General features: G+C 45.7%; 1 protein-coding gene across 1 annotated transcript in view; it reads right to left on the bottom strand.

Annotated features, from left to right (window-relative positions):
- LOC126419718 (diacylglycerol lipase-alpha) overlaps positions 1 to 18,184 on the bottom strand; it is a 582,321-nt gene that overhangs the window by 491,836 nt on the left and 72,301 nt on the right. The window contains exon 4 of the mRNA XM_050086898.1: positions 15,727 to 15,828. Coding sequence (XP_049942855.1) covers positions 15,727 to 15,828 — 102 coding nt within the window. The remainder of the gene's footprint in view (positions 1 to 15,726; positions 15,829 to 18,184) is intronic.

The raw sequence follows: 18,184 nt of genomic DNA, 5'->3' as shown, positions 1-18,184 counted from the left end.
ATCCCAAGTAGCACGTGTGGGATGCGCTGGGGACACGTGCTGCGGCACATCCACGTGCACTGGTGTCCGCCCGGCAGCTCTCAGCCGCGCTAGTGGGGGAGTGGGACGTCCTGCCACGACAGCTCCTCCGTGTTCTTCATTTGTGTGGCCACATCGTCCATTGTTGGTGTACAATTCTTCATTTTTTTCACCAGATGAGTTTCGCTTTATTGAGGTAAAGCATCATCAGTGGTCAGTAATTAAGCTATTTACATTTTAGTTTGTTTTAATATCGAAAAACAGTTCGTTAACAATATGTTGTGAAACCTTAACTTTTTCGGCGAATTGAATGTTCAGATAACTTACGGGTTTGCTGAGGGTGACGTCGTCGACCACCGCTGATATTTCAACAGGAGCACACCCTGCCATTCTCAAGGCACAAATGCAAGGAGGAAACATTGTGCAAGGGAATTTAATTTCTCGGTTCACAGAGAATAAACATGTAAGATACCACACACAGAAAAAGTGTCAACACAAACAAAGATAACCGACATTAGAAATATCGATAGTGACTATTAATCAAGAGATGAGGTAGCACAAATTCTGACCCTCTGTTTTTTATGAGAGACAGAGCTGGATTCCAAGCAGCATTTGAAGAAAATCCACCATCTTGCTTGATAGTTTGATTTCAACAGCTTCCTTAATAACACTATCCCAATAGCTGGACGTGCAAGCCAGTATCTCCGTGTTGTTGTATTCCATAGGATGACCGGTGTCAAGGCAATGTTCTGCAATAGCGGATTTGCTCGGCTGTTGTAAGCGTGTGTGGCGCTTATGTTCAATACACTGCTCTTCCACAGTCCTGATTATCTGACCAATATATGACATGCCACAACTGCAAGGAATACGATAGACACTAGCCTTATGCAAACCAAGATCACCTTTTACGGACGCCGACAGGGCCTTAATCTTAGAAAGTGGTCGAAAAACACATTTCACATCATATTTCCGCAAAATACTGCCAATCCTGTTGGAAATGCTCGGAGTTCGTTGGGACATTATGTTTATAAGAAGCCTACTCACACTGACTTGTATCTGCGAGTTGGTAGTTGTCACCATCCAGCTCAGCTTGAAGGAGTACTTCGTACCTTGGTTCACAGCGCCCACGTTATCTCAGACCCTGAAAGTTTGACAGCTGAGCTATCACATCTCGAGGTCACCTTTCGTCAGAATGGTTATAGTGAGAGGCAGATAAAACGTGCTTTGCCCTATAAGCCTTCTGTGTAACGAGTGAGTGACAATAGCAACGAAGTGGCACCTACGTCTGCGGCCTTTTTGCCTTACGCAGGAAGCATTTCCAACAGAACTGGCCGTATTTGGGGAAATATGATGTGAAATGTGTTTTTCGACCATCTTCTAAGATTCTGTTGGCGTCCGTAAAAGCTGATCTTGGTTTGCATAAGGCTGGTGTCTATCGTATTTCTTGCAGTTGCGGCATGTCATGTATTGGTCAATCAGGACTGTGGAAAACCGGTGTATTGAACATAAGCGTCACACACGCTTACAACAGCGGAGCAAATCCGCTACTGCAGAACACTGCCTTGATACCGGTCATCCTATGGAATACAACAACACGGAGATTCTGGCTTACACGTCCAGCTATTGGGATACTGTTATTAAGAAAGCTGTTGAAAACAAATTATCAAGCAACCTTATAAACAGAGATGGTGGATTTTGTTTAAATGCTGCCTGGAATCCGGCTCTGTCTCTCATCCAAAAACAGAGGGACAGAATTAGTGCTACCTCACCTGTTGATTAATAGTCACTATCGATATTTCTAATGTCGGTTATCTTTGTGTTGACTATGCGGTTACTTGTTCTGTGTGTGGTATCTTCCTTATTTCTCCTCTGTGAACTGAGGTATTAAATTGCCTTGCACATTGCTTCCTCCTTGCAGTTGTGCCTTGAGAATGGCAGGGTGTGCTCCTGTCGAAATATCGGCGGTGGTCGACGACGTCACCCGGCAGAAAACCCATAAGTTATTTGAACAACGATACGTTCGTTTGTACCTACGGTGATTTTCGCTTGATTTCTCGCTTACATCGCGAAGTGGCGTCTGCTAGCACATCGCTGACGTTTTTCTGTTTTAGACACTGATAGTTGTGGTCCAGTTTTTACTTGTCATGCGGCACTTTGCATTTCTTTTATTTTTTCACAGCACACTTTTACACAGACCACTGTCTGTTTTTATGCTTCTAAGTATGTGTTGCTGTTTGTGTTTTGTGGTGTTGCCGCCGGCCGGTGTGGCCGAGCGGTTCTAGGCGCTTCAGTCTGGAACCGTGCGACCGCGATAGTTCCAAGTTCTAGGGGACTGATGACCTCAGATGTTAAGTCCCATAGTGCTCAGAGCCATTTGAACCATTTTTGTAGTGTTGTGCAACATAACCTTGTCATATTTGTCCTTGACCTACAATCTTATTATTATTAGGGCATTGTACCAGTATGTGTGTAATTCTATCTAATTATGTTGGTGTGTATTTATATACCGTGTAAGAATAGGGAAAGAATTGGAATGGAGCTTTTTTTGTGTGGGAGAGAGAAACCATTTTCAGTGGTAATTTCATCAGTTATTTTATACAGAGTCCTTACCAGCTTTGTGGTCAGCGTAGGAACACATCGCAGAGCATGAACTGCAGTCTGTCATGATCACACATTCGATTAAGAACCATGTCCCGCCCTTTGTAACGACCATCGTGAGTCGCAAAGTCTTGAATAAAATTATTGTCTTTGAATAAAAGTGCCATTTCTGTTCGTCTCACTGCACATTTCATAATTCGCCTGATCTGAACCCGACACAGCACATGCGGCTTCTCGCGGATAATGCTGTAGTATACAGAGAAGTTGCAGCATTAGAAAATGGCAGCGAAATGCAGGAAGATCTGCAGCGGATAGGCACTTGGTGCAGGGAGTGGCAACTGACCCTTAACATAGACTAATGTAATGTATTGCGAATACATAGAAAGAAGGATCCTTTATTGTATGATTATATGATAGCAGAACAAACACTGGTAGCAGTTACTTCTATAAAATATCTGGGAGTATGCGTACGGAACGCTTTGAAGTGGAATGATCACATAAAATTAATTGTTGGTATGGCGGGTGCCAGGTTGAGATTAATTGGGAGAGTCCTTAGAAAATGTGGTCCATCGACAAAGGAGGTGGCTTACAAAACACTCGTTCGACCTATACTTGAGTATTGCTCATCAGTGTGGGAACCGTACCAGTTCGGGTTGACAGAGGAGATAGAGGAGATCCAAAGAAGAGCGGCGCGTTTCGTCACAGGGTTATTTGGTAAGCGTGATAGCGTTACGGAGATGTTTAGCAAACTCAAGTGGCAGACTCTGCAAGAGAGGCGCTCTGCATCGCGGTGTAGCTTGCTGTCCAGGTTTCGAGAGGGTGCGTTTCTGGATGAGGTATCGAATATATTGCTTCCTCCTACTTATACCTCCCGAGGAGATCACGAATGTAAAATTAGAGACATTCGAGCGCGCACGGAGGCTTTCCGGTAGTCGTTCTTCCCTCGAACCATACGCAACTGGAACAGGAAAGGGAGGTAATGACAGTGGCACGTAAAGTGCCCTCCGCCACACACTGTTGGGTGGCTTGCGGAATATAAAGGTAGATGTAGATGTAGCACACCTGGGACGCTCTCGGCCGCGAGCTCCGCCCCCAAACACCACCTACCCGTCAGTTACCTCAATTGCGTGGCCTGTGCGTAGGCAGCTGGAGCCACACACTTCCGGAACACTACCAAGAACTTGTCGGGTCCATGGCACGCAAAATCGCTGCTGTACTGAGTGGCTGTATTGAGCTGATCGACACGCTGTTAAGCAGGTTGTCGTTACATTGTCTCTCATGAGCGTAGCCGTGCTTGCACACAGTGTATGTCTCCACTCAAGAGCTCCATTCCTCCTCCCGCATTTTAGCGGTATACCAGCACCTGTCTCAGTCCGATTGCTCGTATCGGCCTTCCATAATTCCAGATTCACGTTTAGTGTTGCAAGAGCTGTTCTGCCGGGCGGAAGAAATTCTGGCCCTGCGATCGTACCGTTTGGCTCCCCTCCAAAGGCAGATACGACGCAACCGAATTGTTGTGCTCTCGGAACGTTTAACGGAAAAGCGAATTTCCGCAGTGCTGCACCTACTCTCCGAAATAGCGGAACAACGTACAAAAATAAACGTGTTACTGGCGAATTGCATTTATTATCTGTGTCTCTGGCAGAGCAGACCGCTTACTTTAGCTATTGATGCAAACTGCGAACCAGACACACACATTAAATTTAGCTTTTATTCATTTACAATCTCCAGAAGCGATGGATACCGAAAACGCTCAACGTGTACGTTTGTGTATATAAAACCACTGTGAAGTGCATGGCAGACAGTACTTACCATTATAGCATAATATCGGGTGATCCAAAAGTCAGTATAAATTTGAAAACTCAAGAAACCACGGAATAATGTAGATAGAGAGATAAAACTTGACACACATGCTTGGAATTACATAGGGTTTTGTTAGAAAAAAAGAAAAAAGTTCACAAAATTTCCGACAGATGGCGCTGGACAGCAAAACGTCAGTGACTGCGCATTACAATCGTGTATAAAAGGAGCTGTAATGAGAGAGAGAATCAGATGCGCCAGCAGTCGCAGCATGTTGACGTTACCTGAAAAGGCGCTTTTAGTGAAGCTGTATTATCAGAATGGGGAATGTGCTAGTTCAGCGTTACGATCCTATCGCCATAGGAAGGGGATTAAAACGGGTAAAGGTCCGTTGACAAATGCAGCTGTGGCGAGAATGATTTCAAAGTTCGAAGCCACGGGTTGTTTACACGATAGATCCCGTATTGGCAGACCGAGCACAATGCGTAATGCTGCTGAGACAGTTCAGGAAGAAATGGAAACTGTAGCGGGTTCGTCTATGCACGGGGAAGTCAGCGCTCGTGCAGTCGTACGTCGCACCGGCATTCCATACACTACTGTTTGGTTGGCACTTAGGCGTACCCTCCGATGCTATCCGTACAAAATCCATCGGCATCATGAACTATTACCTGGAGATCAAGTAAGCGGAGGGCATTTTCGGTGTGGGCGTTTCAAAAGATGGCGGAAGATGACAATTGGTTGAGAAAAGTGTTGTGGATCGACGAAGCTCATTTGACGCTCCGAGGGTCTGTCAACGCCAACTGCAGAATTTGGGCTACCGAAAATCCTAGAACTGTCGTGGAAACTCCATTGCACGACGAGAAAGTCACGGTATGGGTTGGGTTTACCACATCTACCGTTATCGGGCCTTTTTTCTTCGAGGAAATGCGTGATTCTGGTTTTGTAACTGCTACTGTGACGGGTGAGTGGTACGCCGATGTGTTACAGAATCGCATCATCTCCAGCCTGGCTGATAAACACCTGCTGGAACGTACGATGTTTATGCAGGATGGCGCTCCACCCCAATTGCTAGACGTGTGAAAGATCTCTTGCGCTCGTCGTTTGGCGATGATCGTGCGCCTTGGGGTTGCCTGAAGCCGCAAGTGTATCGTGATCGACCGACATCTCTAGGGATGCTGAAAGTCAGCATCCGACGCCAATGCCTCACCATAACTCTGGACATGCTTTACAGTGCTGTTCACAACATTATTCCTCGACTACAGCTATTGTTGAGGAATGGTGGACATATTGAGTATTTCCTGTAAAGAACATCATCTTTGCTTTGTCTTACTTTGTTATGCTAATTATTGCTGTTCTGATCATATGAAGCCCCCATCTGTCGGACATTTTTTGTACCTTTGTATTTTTTTGGTTCTAATAAAACCCCATGTCATTCCAAGCATGTGTGTCAATTTGTACCTCTCTATCTCCATTATTTCGTGATTTATTCAGTTTTCAAATTTATACTGACTTTTTGACCACCCGGTATACTGCATGGTAAAATTTCTTCTCGTTCTAACCACGTATGAAGTGCGGAAAAAGTCACTGCTTAAACGACTCCCTGCGCGCTACGATTAGACGAATGTTATCTTCTTTTGCGCTCCCTCCGGGAGGGATACGTATCGGGTCGCAGAACACCTGCAGCTTCTTCTCGTAGTATTTGTACTCGAAACTTTGGAACTAAGCTGTCGTGATCATCAAGGCGCCTCAAAATAATGTATACTCTCTTTCAAACTGAATATCTCTTTAATTAAAGGACACAGAAATACAATTTTTGCTGGTAATAATTCAAAAGGCGGTGAAAAACGTTCTTTTGTTTCGGGATTGTAAACAAACATGGTGTTATTGGTGGATCAACGGAAGTGTGTGCTAAAATGTTACTGGAAAACGGAGGATGTGGAAAGGGTACTACGACGTTGGTGATTACAATCTGGTACGCCACCACCGACAAGGGTAACGATTACAAGAACCCCAGATATGCTTGGTGCTGAAGGAACGGTGCAGGATATGATGAAGGGACGTTCCGGAAGAAAGAGACGTTCAACAGACAGTGAAAATGCTGATGCATTCATCCAGGCATACACACACTCCCCGAAGAAATCTGTGAGGAAATGCTCTCGTGAGTCTGGGATCTGCAAAAGCAGTGTTCATAGAATTTTGTGGGCTCAGGAATTGAAGTCTTAAATTGCACGACTTTTCCATGCTCTTGAAGAGGATGATGCCCGATAGATGAAGTGAATTTTGTAACCGGTGGGAAGAAGAGCAACATTTCCAAGATGTTATTCTTTGGTCGGATGAAGAGACCTTTAAATTTAATGGAACAAATAACCCCCATAATTGCGTGTGCTGGGCCAGTGAGAATCCGTACGTAACCGAAGACAAGTATGTTAATCTACCAGGAGTAGCAGTCGGGTGTGATCCGACCTCTGTAGGTTTGCTTGGGCCGTATTTCTTTGAAAACACTGTCAGAGGTGTTGCGTATGATAACTCCAGTTCTTAACAACAGTGTTGAAAATGAAGATTAGTACTTTCAACAGGATGTGGTGCACCTCACTTTCACATCGATAAGAAGGCGTTTCTCAGTCATATATTCCATGCCAGATGGGACAGCAGGAGAGTGGAGTTTCTAGCTTGATCTCCTGATTTAACTCCTCCAGACTTCTACCTGTGGACACAAATGGATTGTGGAGTAGTCTTCCCACTGCAACATCACATACACTGCATGATTTTAAAGAGCAAATTGAGCTAGCCTGTGATGCTATTCCATTAGGAACAATACAGTTGGCATGTCACTCTGATCTAAGTTCTTGTCAATGGAGTACTGCGGTGGAAGGAGGCCATTTTGAACATTTCCCATCCTTAGCTGGATCTTATGATACACCAAAAACTTTGTACTGTATTTCTATCTCTTTGAATTAAAGAGATATTTAGTTTCAAAGAGTGTATACATTACTTTGGGACACCCTGTAGTTTGCGTTTATTTTCAAGCGTCTGCCGATTCATTTTTTTTCCCACTCTCACGTGAGTCTAACAAACGCCCGACGATATCAGCTGCCCTTCCTTGCATTGGTTCAGTATGCCTTTAGAGTTCCATCTGGTATCTGTATCATACACTTTGAAAAGCGCCTGTGCAATTACAAGTTCATTTTCCGCAATATTTGCTTTTTGAAGTCGCGGATTAACTTTGCAGTTTTCTACAAGAACACTCTTTGCTCCGCTCCGATTAGTGGAGCCGAACTATTTGGGTTATCTCTCTGTGGCACCCCAGAGGACTGTTTATAAGTACTTATATCGTTAGTGTACTGCTGAGGCATTCAGCCAATGGGCAACGTTCGCGGTTGTCCAACCATGCGGCCGAGTAAATTCGAATGTGCAATCGACATTCTGTTTGCTAATTCAAGCTTGCTGATTTCTCCTTGGTCGGCGTGACGTATTACTGAGTCATGCAATGTTGCTGATTTTGTGTGCGATGTTTGAAATTGCTTGCCGCAATGGTTCATGGGTGACGTATAAGTTATTCCAGACCCGTGATCTAAATATTCACCAGGTCTTTTGCAAACTTTTGCGCGCAGAACTTGCGGCGCATTATAACGTGAAAAGGTGCTCGTGGCTGTCGTGACACAATGACTGATAGATAAATTGTCTTCCGCAAACTGGACGCTGATTCATATTAACGAGTAATACCGTAAAACTCCCCAGCTATATGACAGGCTGCCAACTATGTGACGCTCATACTTTCTGACACACAGAGGTCTCTAGCAGCTGTGGTGGTCAAGTTAAAATTTTGGAGAAAATCCATGCAGCAGCAGCAGCATTGGCCTGGGGGAGGTGAAATGGATTCCACGTGGTATCTGCCTTAACTAAAAGTTTCTACATGTTTACAAGATTCGCTGTTTGTTCCCTGTGTGCTAACGTGATTGATGTAATCTACCCTTACTTCACTGTGTACATTGTCCCAGTCAACCTGGTAAGTCTCTAATGTCCATATCAGTAACATGAGCTACTCCACTACAAAATGTGATATTTCGCAATTTGAACTGTTTGTTCATACACGTTTTGTGACCGTTTGTATGAAACATTAGAAGTTACGTACCCAATAATGTGACACTATCTCTTCTTTCTCGATTTTTCCAGTTCGACGACATTTCGGTGAGGTATTTTCGTGTTCATTATTAGACATAATGGCTTCTGGTTCAGTACCGTGTAGAAAAAAGGTGGCTCGTCATCAGTATACAAATAACTGAATGAAATTGCTTGAATAGACCTTGGATTGCGTGGAGAACAGAAGCACCAAAGCTCGTTAGGTTACTGAAAAACATGGTATACACTGACTAGAGAGGAGAAACACCAGTATGAGCCATGACCAAAGCAGGAAAATTCTTGTTCACATACCTCTGAGCACTATGGGACTATGGGCTGAACATGTGAGGTCATCAGTCACCTAGAACTTAGCACTACTTAAATACTAACTAACCTAAGGACATCACACACATCCATGCCCGAGGCAGGATTCTAACCTGAGACCGTAGCGGTCGCCCGGTTCCAGACTGAAGCGCCTAGAACCGCTCGGCCACAAAGGCCGTCCAAAAATTTGGACGTGGGCCAATCCTCCTGTTGTTGTGTGGTATAAGGCACACCGAACTGTTTCCCTAGTGTATCCACCATGAGAGATCACCCCAGGTGTCTCTATTGCTGACGTGGAGCAGTGAATTCGTTGTTCGATTCCCTTTTCTTTATATGTGCGCGCGCTCGTGTGTGCTTGTGTGTGTGTGTATGTGTGTGTGTGTGTGTGTGTGTGTGTGTGTGTGTGTGTGTGTGTGTGTGTGTGTAGGTGCATGAGCGTGTGTTCTTTTTTATGCCAACAAAAAAATTTGTTTTTTTTTTAATTTCTATCCAAAAATATATTCTTTTAATGGAATTTTCAGATTCCAATAAAGGTACCAGAATAATGTGAGATGTGCGCTGTGGAAGAGTTTTTTCAAACAAAATGAATAGTGTCACACAGTTCGGCAAATTTGACGGAATTCGAAAGAAGAAATGGATAACTGCGTTGAATAAATTCTTTAGCATTTCACCTAAAATATTAAGGAAGTTACATTTAAAAAACGTCAAAAATGTCACAAAGTCAGGGAATTCTACGGTACCTCTCGAATCTCTGCATTACATGTTCAGTCCTATCAACCTCTCGTGAAATATAAAATTCAGATGGCTCTGAGCACTATGGGACTTAACATGTTAGGTCATCAGTCCCCTAGAATTTAGAACTACTTAAACCTAACTAACCTAAGGACATCACACACGTCCATGCACGAGGCAGGATTCGAACCTGCGACCGTAGCAGTCCCGCGGTCACGGACTGCAGCGCCTAGAACCACACGGCCGGATCGTGAAATATAAATTGTTGGTTATCTTTCTGGAAGACGTATTCGAAAACACGTCATTTCGTAGCTTTTTCTAGAATTTCAGTTCATGTTATGCATACTGAAAATCCCTGCGGTCTTTGTGACTAGAGCGTACAGTTCTGAGGACAACACGTTAACTTTTTGTACATCTCAGCCTTGCTTCCAAAGCATCTGTCGTGGTGGCGTAAATGAAAGACGTCTGAGAAACATCTCCTGTACTTTAAGACAGGCATCCCAACTTACTCAGTAAGTAATGGCTCTGAGAACTATGGGACTTAACATCTGAGGTCATCAGTCCCCTAGAACTTAGCACTACTTAAACCTAACTAACCTAAGGACATCACACACATCCATGCCCGCTGCAGGATTCGAACCTGCGACCGTAGCTGTCGCGCGGTTCCAGACTGAAGCGCCTATAACGGCTCGGCCACAGTAAATAATGAAGCAGATGTTATTAACGTTCACACACTAATGAAGCCTGAAATAATCTGTTTGATGAGTAAAATCAAGGTCAGGAGGATATTGGCGATATAAATAAGGAATTCAAACAATAATTCCTCATAAGAAATAGTGGAGTTGAAGCTGATTCATAATTAATGTGAAGAAGTTCAAAGACTTTATATAGACGCTTCTCAGCAAAGTCAGAAAGGAAAATTCGAACCATCTGCAGTGAAAATTTGAATACATGGAGTCTGACAACAGAAGTATAAAACTGCTCTCTACACTTGAATATCAGCAACTACACAATTTCTATTCTATTTTTAACTACCGAACACGTGATTAGTCGCTACGAGATGTGTGATAGAAAATTATCAAAGACATGTTTAGTGGTTCACATAAAACTGAAATCATGTCCTGGTGGTTTACCCCTTTCTTAACATTTTTTAATCTGTAGTCCATGTTAAAGTGTAGTGCCCCATATCTCTGCAACTGACAGCCCCATCTCAGATATTCTCGTGTGGGACTTCAAAAAACGTAAAGTGCTAGAACGTTCAATGACTTCGAAAGTAAAACTTTATCAACCGATCTGAGTAAAAACCTTGAGAGGTTTCCGTAGTATGTAAAATCAGTAAGTAGGTCAAAAATCATCACTTCGTACACTCAGAGACCATACTGGCCGAAATCCTGAATTAAGTCTTCCTAAATTGTTTCACCGCGGAAGATCGTAACACGGCCCTCCTTTCAATCGTCGTAAGAACGTCGAAATAGCAGATATTGAGATAAGCGACACGAAATAGAAAAACAACTACAATCGCTTAATAGGACAAGATGAGAAACCTGAAAGATTATGCGAAGGAACTTGTTGCCCGTCTTGCAGTAATTTATCGTGGATCACGTGAGCAATGAAGGGTACCCAGCGATTGGAAGAAACCGCAGGCCATTCCTGTTTTTAAGAATGGCCGTAGGAAAGGGCAAACAATTATAGACCTATATCGTTGATGCCAATCTGTTCTAGAATTATGGAACACGTTTTTGGAGAATGAAAATCTCCTATATAAGTATCAACATGGGTCCGGGATACAGAGGTCATGCGAAACTCAGCTCGCTCTGTTCCTCCACGAGGTCCACAGCGCCCTCGACACGGCACCCAGGTTGACGCCGTATTCCTTGACTTCAGGAAGGCATTTGACACCCTCCGTACTGCTGTTTAGTGACGAAAAAAGACGACCTGATTGAATATCGAAGTAGATTTGAGACTAGATTCAAGACTTCCTTGCCGATAGAACTCAAGACGTTGCTTTAACGGAGCATAATCGACAGATGTAAAGGTAATTTCTGGAGAACTCCAAGGAAATGTGATTGGAGCGATACTCTTTACAATATACACTCCTGGAAATGGAAAAAAGAACACATTGACACCGGTGTGTCAGACCCACCATACTTCCTCCGGACACTGCGAGAGGGCTGTACAAGCAATGATCACACGCACGGCACAGCGGACACACCAGGAACCGCGGTGTTGGCCGTCGAATGGCGCTAGCTGCGCAGCATTTGTGCACCGCCGCCGTCAGTGTCAGCCAGTTTGCCGTGGCATACGGAGCTCCATCGCAGTGTTTAACACTGGTAGCATGCCGCGACAGCGTGGACGTGAACCGTATGTGCAGTTGACGGACTTTGAGCGAGGGCGTATAGTGGGCATGCGGGAGGCCGGGTGGACGTACCGCCGAATTGCTCAACACGTGGGGCGTGAGGTCTCCACAGTACATCGATGTTGTCGCCAGTGGTCGGCGGAAGGTGCACGTGCCCGTCGACCTGGGACCGGACCGCAGCGACGCACGGATGCACGCCAAGACCGTAGGATCCTACGCAGTGCCGTAGGGGACCGCACCGCCACTTCCCAGCAAATTAGGGACACTGTTGCTCCTGGGGTATCGGCGAGGACCATTCGCAACCGTCTCCATGAAGCTGGGCTACGGTCCCGCACACCGTTAGGCCGTCTTCCGCTCACGCCCCAACATCGTGCAGCCCGCCTCCAGTGGTGTCGCGACAGGCGTGAATGGAGGGACGAATGGAGACGTGTCGTCTTCAGCGATGAGAGTCGCTTCTGCCTTGGTGCCAATGATGGTCGTATGCGTGTTTGGCGCCGTGCAGGTGAGCGCCACAATCAGGACTGCATACGACCGAGGCACACAGGGCCAACACCCGGCATCATGGTGTGGGGAGCGATCTCCTACACTGGCCGTACACCACTGGTGATCGTCGAGGGGACACTGAATAGTGCACGGTACATCCAAACCGTCCTCGAACCCATTGTTCTACCATTCCTAGACCGGCAAGGGAACTTGCTGTTCCAACAGGACAATGCACGTCCGCATGTATCCCGTGCCACCCAACGTGCTCTAGAAGGTGTAAGTCAACTACCCTGGCCAGCAAGTTCTCCGGATCTGTCCCCCATTGAGCATGTTTGGGACTGGATGAAGCGTCGTCTCACGCGGTCTGCACGTCCAGCACGAACGCTGGTCCAACTGAGGCGCCAGGTGGAAATGGCATGGCAAGCCGTTCCACAGGACTACATCCAGCATCTCTACGATCGTCTCCATGGGAGAATAGCTGCCTGCATTGCTGCGAAAGGTGGATATACACTGTACTAGTGCCGACATTGTGCATGCTCTGTTGCCTGTGTCTATGTGCCTGTGGTTCTGTCAGTGTGATCATGTGATGTATCTGACCCCAGGAATGTGTCAATAAAGTTTCCCCTTCCTGGGACAATGAATTCACGGTGTTCTTATTTCAATCTCCAGGAGTGTATATAAATAATCTGGTAGAAAGGGTCGGATGCTCTTTAAGACTGTTCGCAGATGATGCGGTTGTCTACACTAAGGTAGTAACGTCAGGAGATAGTAACGGTTTGCAGAATGACCTCCAGAGAATTGATGAATGGTTCAGGCTTTGGCAGTTACCATGAACGTAAATAAATGTAACATACTGCGCATACACAAGAAAAGAAATCCACTACTATTGATGACAAACTTCTGGAAACAGTATCTACCGTGAAAAATTAGGAGTAACTATCCAGAGCGACCTTAAGTGGAATGACCACGCATAAAAAAATAGGAGGAAAAGCAGACGACACACTCAGATGGTTCAAATGGCTGTAAGCACTGTGGGACTTAACATCTGAGGTCATCAGACCCCTAGACTTAGAACTACTTAAACCTAACTAACCTAAGGACATCACACACATGCATGCCCGAGGCAGGATTCGAACCTGCGACCGTAGCAGCAGCTCGGTTCCGGACTGAAGCGACTAGAACCGCTCGGCCACAGCGGCCGGCTGACACACTCAGATTCATAGGAAGAACCTGAAGGAAATTTAACTGATCCACGAAGGAACTGGGTTCTAAGGTGCTTGTTCGATCGATTCTTGAGTACTGTTTATCTAACTCGGATCCCTACGACGTAAGACTGATAGAAGAGACAGAGAAGATCTAACAAAGAGTGGCGAGTTTCGACACGGGATCGTTTAGCCGTCGCGAGATCGTGGCGGAGATGCTAAACAAACTCCACTGGCAGACGTTACAGGGGGACCCTTGTGCATCACCGGAGAGATTTTCTATTGGGATTTCGAGAGAGCACTTTTCGGCAATACTCGGACTACACATCACCCCCCCCTCCCCCGACACCCCCCCCCCCCCACACACACACATTCATCTCACGTAATGACCACAAAAACAAAATTCGAGAAATTAAAGCCAATAGAGAGGCTTACCAACAATCATTCCTCCCACGCGCTCTTCGTGTGTGGAACAGGGTTGGAAGGCTCAATTAGTGGTACAAAAGTATCCTCCGCCAAACACCATTAGGTTGTTTGCGGAATATGATGTAGATGAACAAGGTCTTTAAAGTGTAACAATCATAAAAGCATCGCTTGCACCTACCGAGAAGTTGAAAGACAAAATATTTTGCAGCCAGTAATTAATGGCACGTAACGTTTGCAGGTTTTCAGTATTGCGTACATGCATGAAACTTACATACACGTTGTGAAATCATCTTTTCCACTGAAATAGTAGTAAGCAGCAGGAGAATGTTGGTAAGGAAGCGAAATAAAGGGAAGTGGAAAGAATACATGTCGTTCTTGTGGTCTTCAGTCCGAAGACTAGTTTATTGCGGCTCTCCAAGCTACTCCATCCTTTACAAGCCTCTCCATCTCTCAGCAGCTACTGCAACCTATATGCATCAGAACCTGCTTACTGCAGGTTGCTGTGAGTCAAATGTGGTCTAAGAAAGGTCTTGCAAAATCCAAATGAAGGTTGGACCAAGGACTAAAACGATCTTGCCAAGGAACGAAATGGTATGGAGGTATACCATATGAGTAAAAGCAGTGTCCATGCCGTTCCAACAGACATGGTGGTGGGCCAGATGTTTAGTGAGTGCAACACCCCAGCGCCTGGCATGGAGAAGTGACAAAACACACTCCTGGAGAGGTTCACCTCGATGCAGCCATTTTATCCTTGGAACGGCAGCACGGCATTAAGTCTTCAGAGCTCATTCCAACAGTGCCAGAAGGCCTGGACTTCCAGCTGCCGGATTTGTTGTCTAGCAACCAACTGTGATATACCAGGCAGAGATCGTTGCTGAAGGCTGGGTCGTCCATGGTGTGGCGTGCGATGTATTTAACATCCAGTGAGAGGTTCGCTACTGCCTCTTCCTTGGCAATGTCCAGGTGGAAACACATTTTGGGATCCTTGTCAGACCCCAGCCCTTTGCATGTTGTATGGTGGAGTGTACTGAATATCATAATTATAACTGGACAAGGACAGAACCCACCACTGGTTGTGCCACAAATTCCTGTTCTCCCCAGTTCTATCCAGTACCTCCTCATTAGTTATTTGATCTACCCATCTAATCTTCAGCATTCTTCTGCAGCACTACATTTCGAAAGTTTCTATTCTCTTCTTGTCTAAACCATTTATCGTCCATGTTTCACTTCCATACATGGCTACATTCAACACAAATATTTTCAGAAAGGACTTCCTGACATGTAAATCTATACTCGATGTTAACAAATTTCTCTTTTTCAGAAACGCTTTCCTTGCCATAGCCAGTCTACACTTTATATCCTCTTACTTCGACCACCATAAGTTATTTTGCTCCCCAAATAGCAAAACTCATCTCCTACTTTAACTTCATCTCTTGGTCTCAGTCTACAGTTCCCACCCCCCCCCCTCCCCTGCCCCAATGCCTCCAATATTAATCTGGTGAACGATTATAGTAAGTTAAACCCCAACGTTCCTCTCTACCTTATGTGTACTGACAACGGTACGTGGAAAGACATTGCTTACTAATATCAGAGCATGTCTGTCAGAATAAGAGAAATTAATGGGAAGTTTTCTGTGGCAGAACAGAGACAGAAATAATTGGTACGAACCTAGGGCGACCTCCTTGGCAGAGTGGGCGGGGCACTGCCGGTAGTGGTAGGCCAGCCAAACGACCCCGGCCACCAGCCAGATCAGCTCCAGGCACATGATTCCTGAAACACAAGACACGCCTCAGCTACATACACAAGCCACAACTCAGCAACAGGCACATGGATCCTGAAAAACAAGTCACACCTCTCCAACAGCCACGCCATTCCTGCAACACAAGCCACATCTCAGCTACGTCAGGCACAAGAAATTTCACAGCAGTAAGGACGAGAACACAGTGTTGCACTAGCGGCGAAACACGTCTCAAGGCAGCGACTTCGAGGCACACGGCAGGTCATCACAGTCGTCACGCCAAGGAGCGATCCAAATAACGAAATTTTACTTACACTGAGGCCATGAAAGTCAAAGGATAGAAATATACATACACATATCAAGAAAGTTTTCATCACTGAGGCGACAAAAGTCAAAGGATACAAATATACATACACATATCAAGAAAGTTTTCATCACCCCGGTTTCCAGAACTCCTGAAGATAAGACGTTGACTGTGGATAGTGCATCACAGACACAGTCCCTCTGACTGTTCAGAGATGTCACTAAACCCGCCCAAACGTGTAAACAACCATGCATGAGCAGCGCCAATTAGACGGAGGAGGTCCGACAGCCGATCAGTTCCAGTCATTCCACCAGGAAGGAGGTACACGGCTCGTGTTGTCTGTAGTTCAACCATGCCTAGACGAACAATACTGCGGTTCGATCGCGTCCACATTGTTACTTTGTGCCAGGAAGGGCTCTCAACAAGGGAGCAGTCCATGCGTCTCGGAGTGAAACAAAACGATGTTCGGACATGGAGGAGATACAGAGATACAGGAACTGTCGATGACATGCCTCGCTCAGGCCGCCCAAGGGCTGCTACTGCAGTGGGTCACTGCTGCCTATGGATTATGGCAGGGAGGAACCCTGACAGCAACGCCATCATGTTGAATAATGCTTTTCGTACAGCCACAGGACGTCGTGTTACGACTCAAACTGTGTGCAATAGGCTACATGATGCGCAACTTCACTCCTGACATCCATAGCGAGGTCTATCTTTGCAATCACGACACCGTGCAGCGTGGTACAGTTGGGCCCAACAACATGTCGAATGGACCGCTCAGGAGTGGTATCACGTTCTCTTCACCGATGAGAGTCGCATATGCCTGCAACCAGACAATCGTCGTGTTTGGAGGCAACGTGGTCAGGCTGAACGCCTTAGACGCACTGTCCAGCGAGTGTTTTGGGGTGGCATTATGTGGGGCCGACGTACGCCACTGGTGGTCATAGAAGGCGCCGTAATGGCTGTACGATACGTTAATGGCATCCTTCGACCGATAGTGCAACTATATCGGCAGCAGATTGGCGAGGCATTCGTCTTCATGGACGACAATTAGCTTCCCCATCGTGCACATCTTGTGAATGACTTCCTTCAAGATAACGACATCGCTCGACTAGAGTGGCCAGCATGTTCTCCAGCCATGAACCCTATCGCACATGCCTGGGATAGATTTAAAAGGGCTGTTTATCGACCACTGAGGGATCTACGTCGAATCGCCATTGAGGAGTGGGGCAATCCGAACCAACAGTACCTTGATGAACTTGTGGATAGTATGCCACAACGAATACAGGCATGCATCAATGCAAGACGACGTGGTACTGGGTATTAGAGGTACCGGTGTGGACAGCAATCTGAACCACAACCTCTTGAAGTTCTCGCTGTATGGCGCTACAACATACAATGTGTGGTTTTCATGAGCAATAAAAAGTGTGGAGATGATGTTTATGCTGATCTCTATTCCACTTTTGTGTACAGGTTTTGGAACTCTCGGAACCGACGTGATGCAAAACTTTTTTGATGTGTGTGTGTGTACAGATGGTGGTAGCATCGCATGCACAACATATGATAGGGCACTACATTGGAGGAGCTTTCATTTGTACTCAGGTGACTGACGCGACAAGGTTTAACGACGTGATTGTGGCTGCACGACGGGAATTGACAGACTCTGAACACGAAATGGTAGTTGAAGCTAGACGGAAGAGGCGTTCCGTTCCGGAAATCATTAGGGAACTCAGTATTCCGATGTCTACAGTGTCAAGAGTGTGCCGAGAATAGCAAATCTCTGGCACGACCTCTTACCAGGGTCAATGAAGTGGGTGGTGGATTCCATCTAACGACTGAGAGCAGCAGCTTTTGCGTAGAGTTGTCAGTGCTAACAGACAAGCAATACGGCGTGAAATAACCGCACAAATCAATGTGGAACGTACGACGATCATATCTGCTACGTCAGTGCGGCGAAATTTTGCATTAATCGGCTATAGCACAGGACCACCGACGCGAGAGCTTTCGCTAACAGCATGATATCACCCGCAGCACTTCTTCTGTGCTCCTGACTGTATCAGTTGGATCCTAGATGACAGGAAATC

Source organism: Schistocerca serialis, chromosome 9, assembly GCF_023864345.2.
Source record: "Schistocerca serialis cubense isolate TAMUIC-IGC-003099 chromosome 9, iqSchSeri2.2, whole genome shotgun sequence".
Classification (NCBI taxonomy): domain Eukaryota; kingdom Metazoa; phylum Arthropoda; class Insecta; order Orthoptera; family Acrididae; genus Schistocerca; species Schistocerca serialis.
Note: the sequence above shows the minus strand (reverse complement) of the source record. Positions and strands in the feature narration are given on the sequence as shown.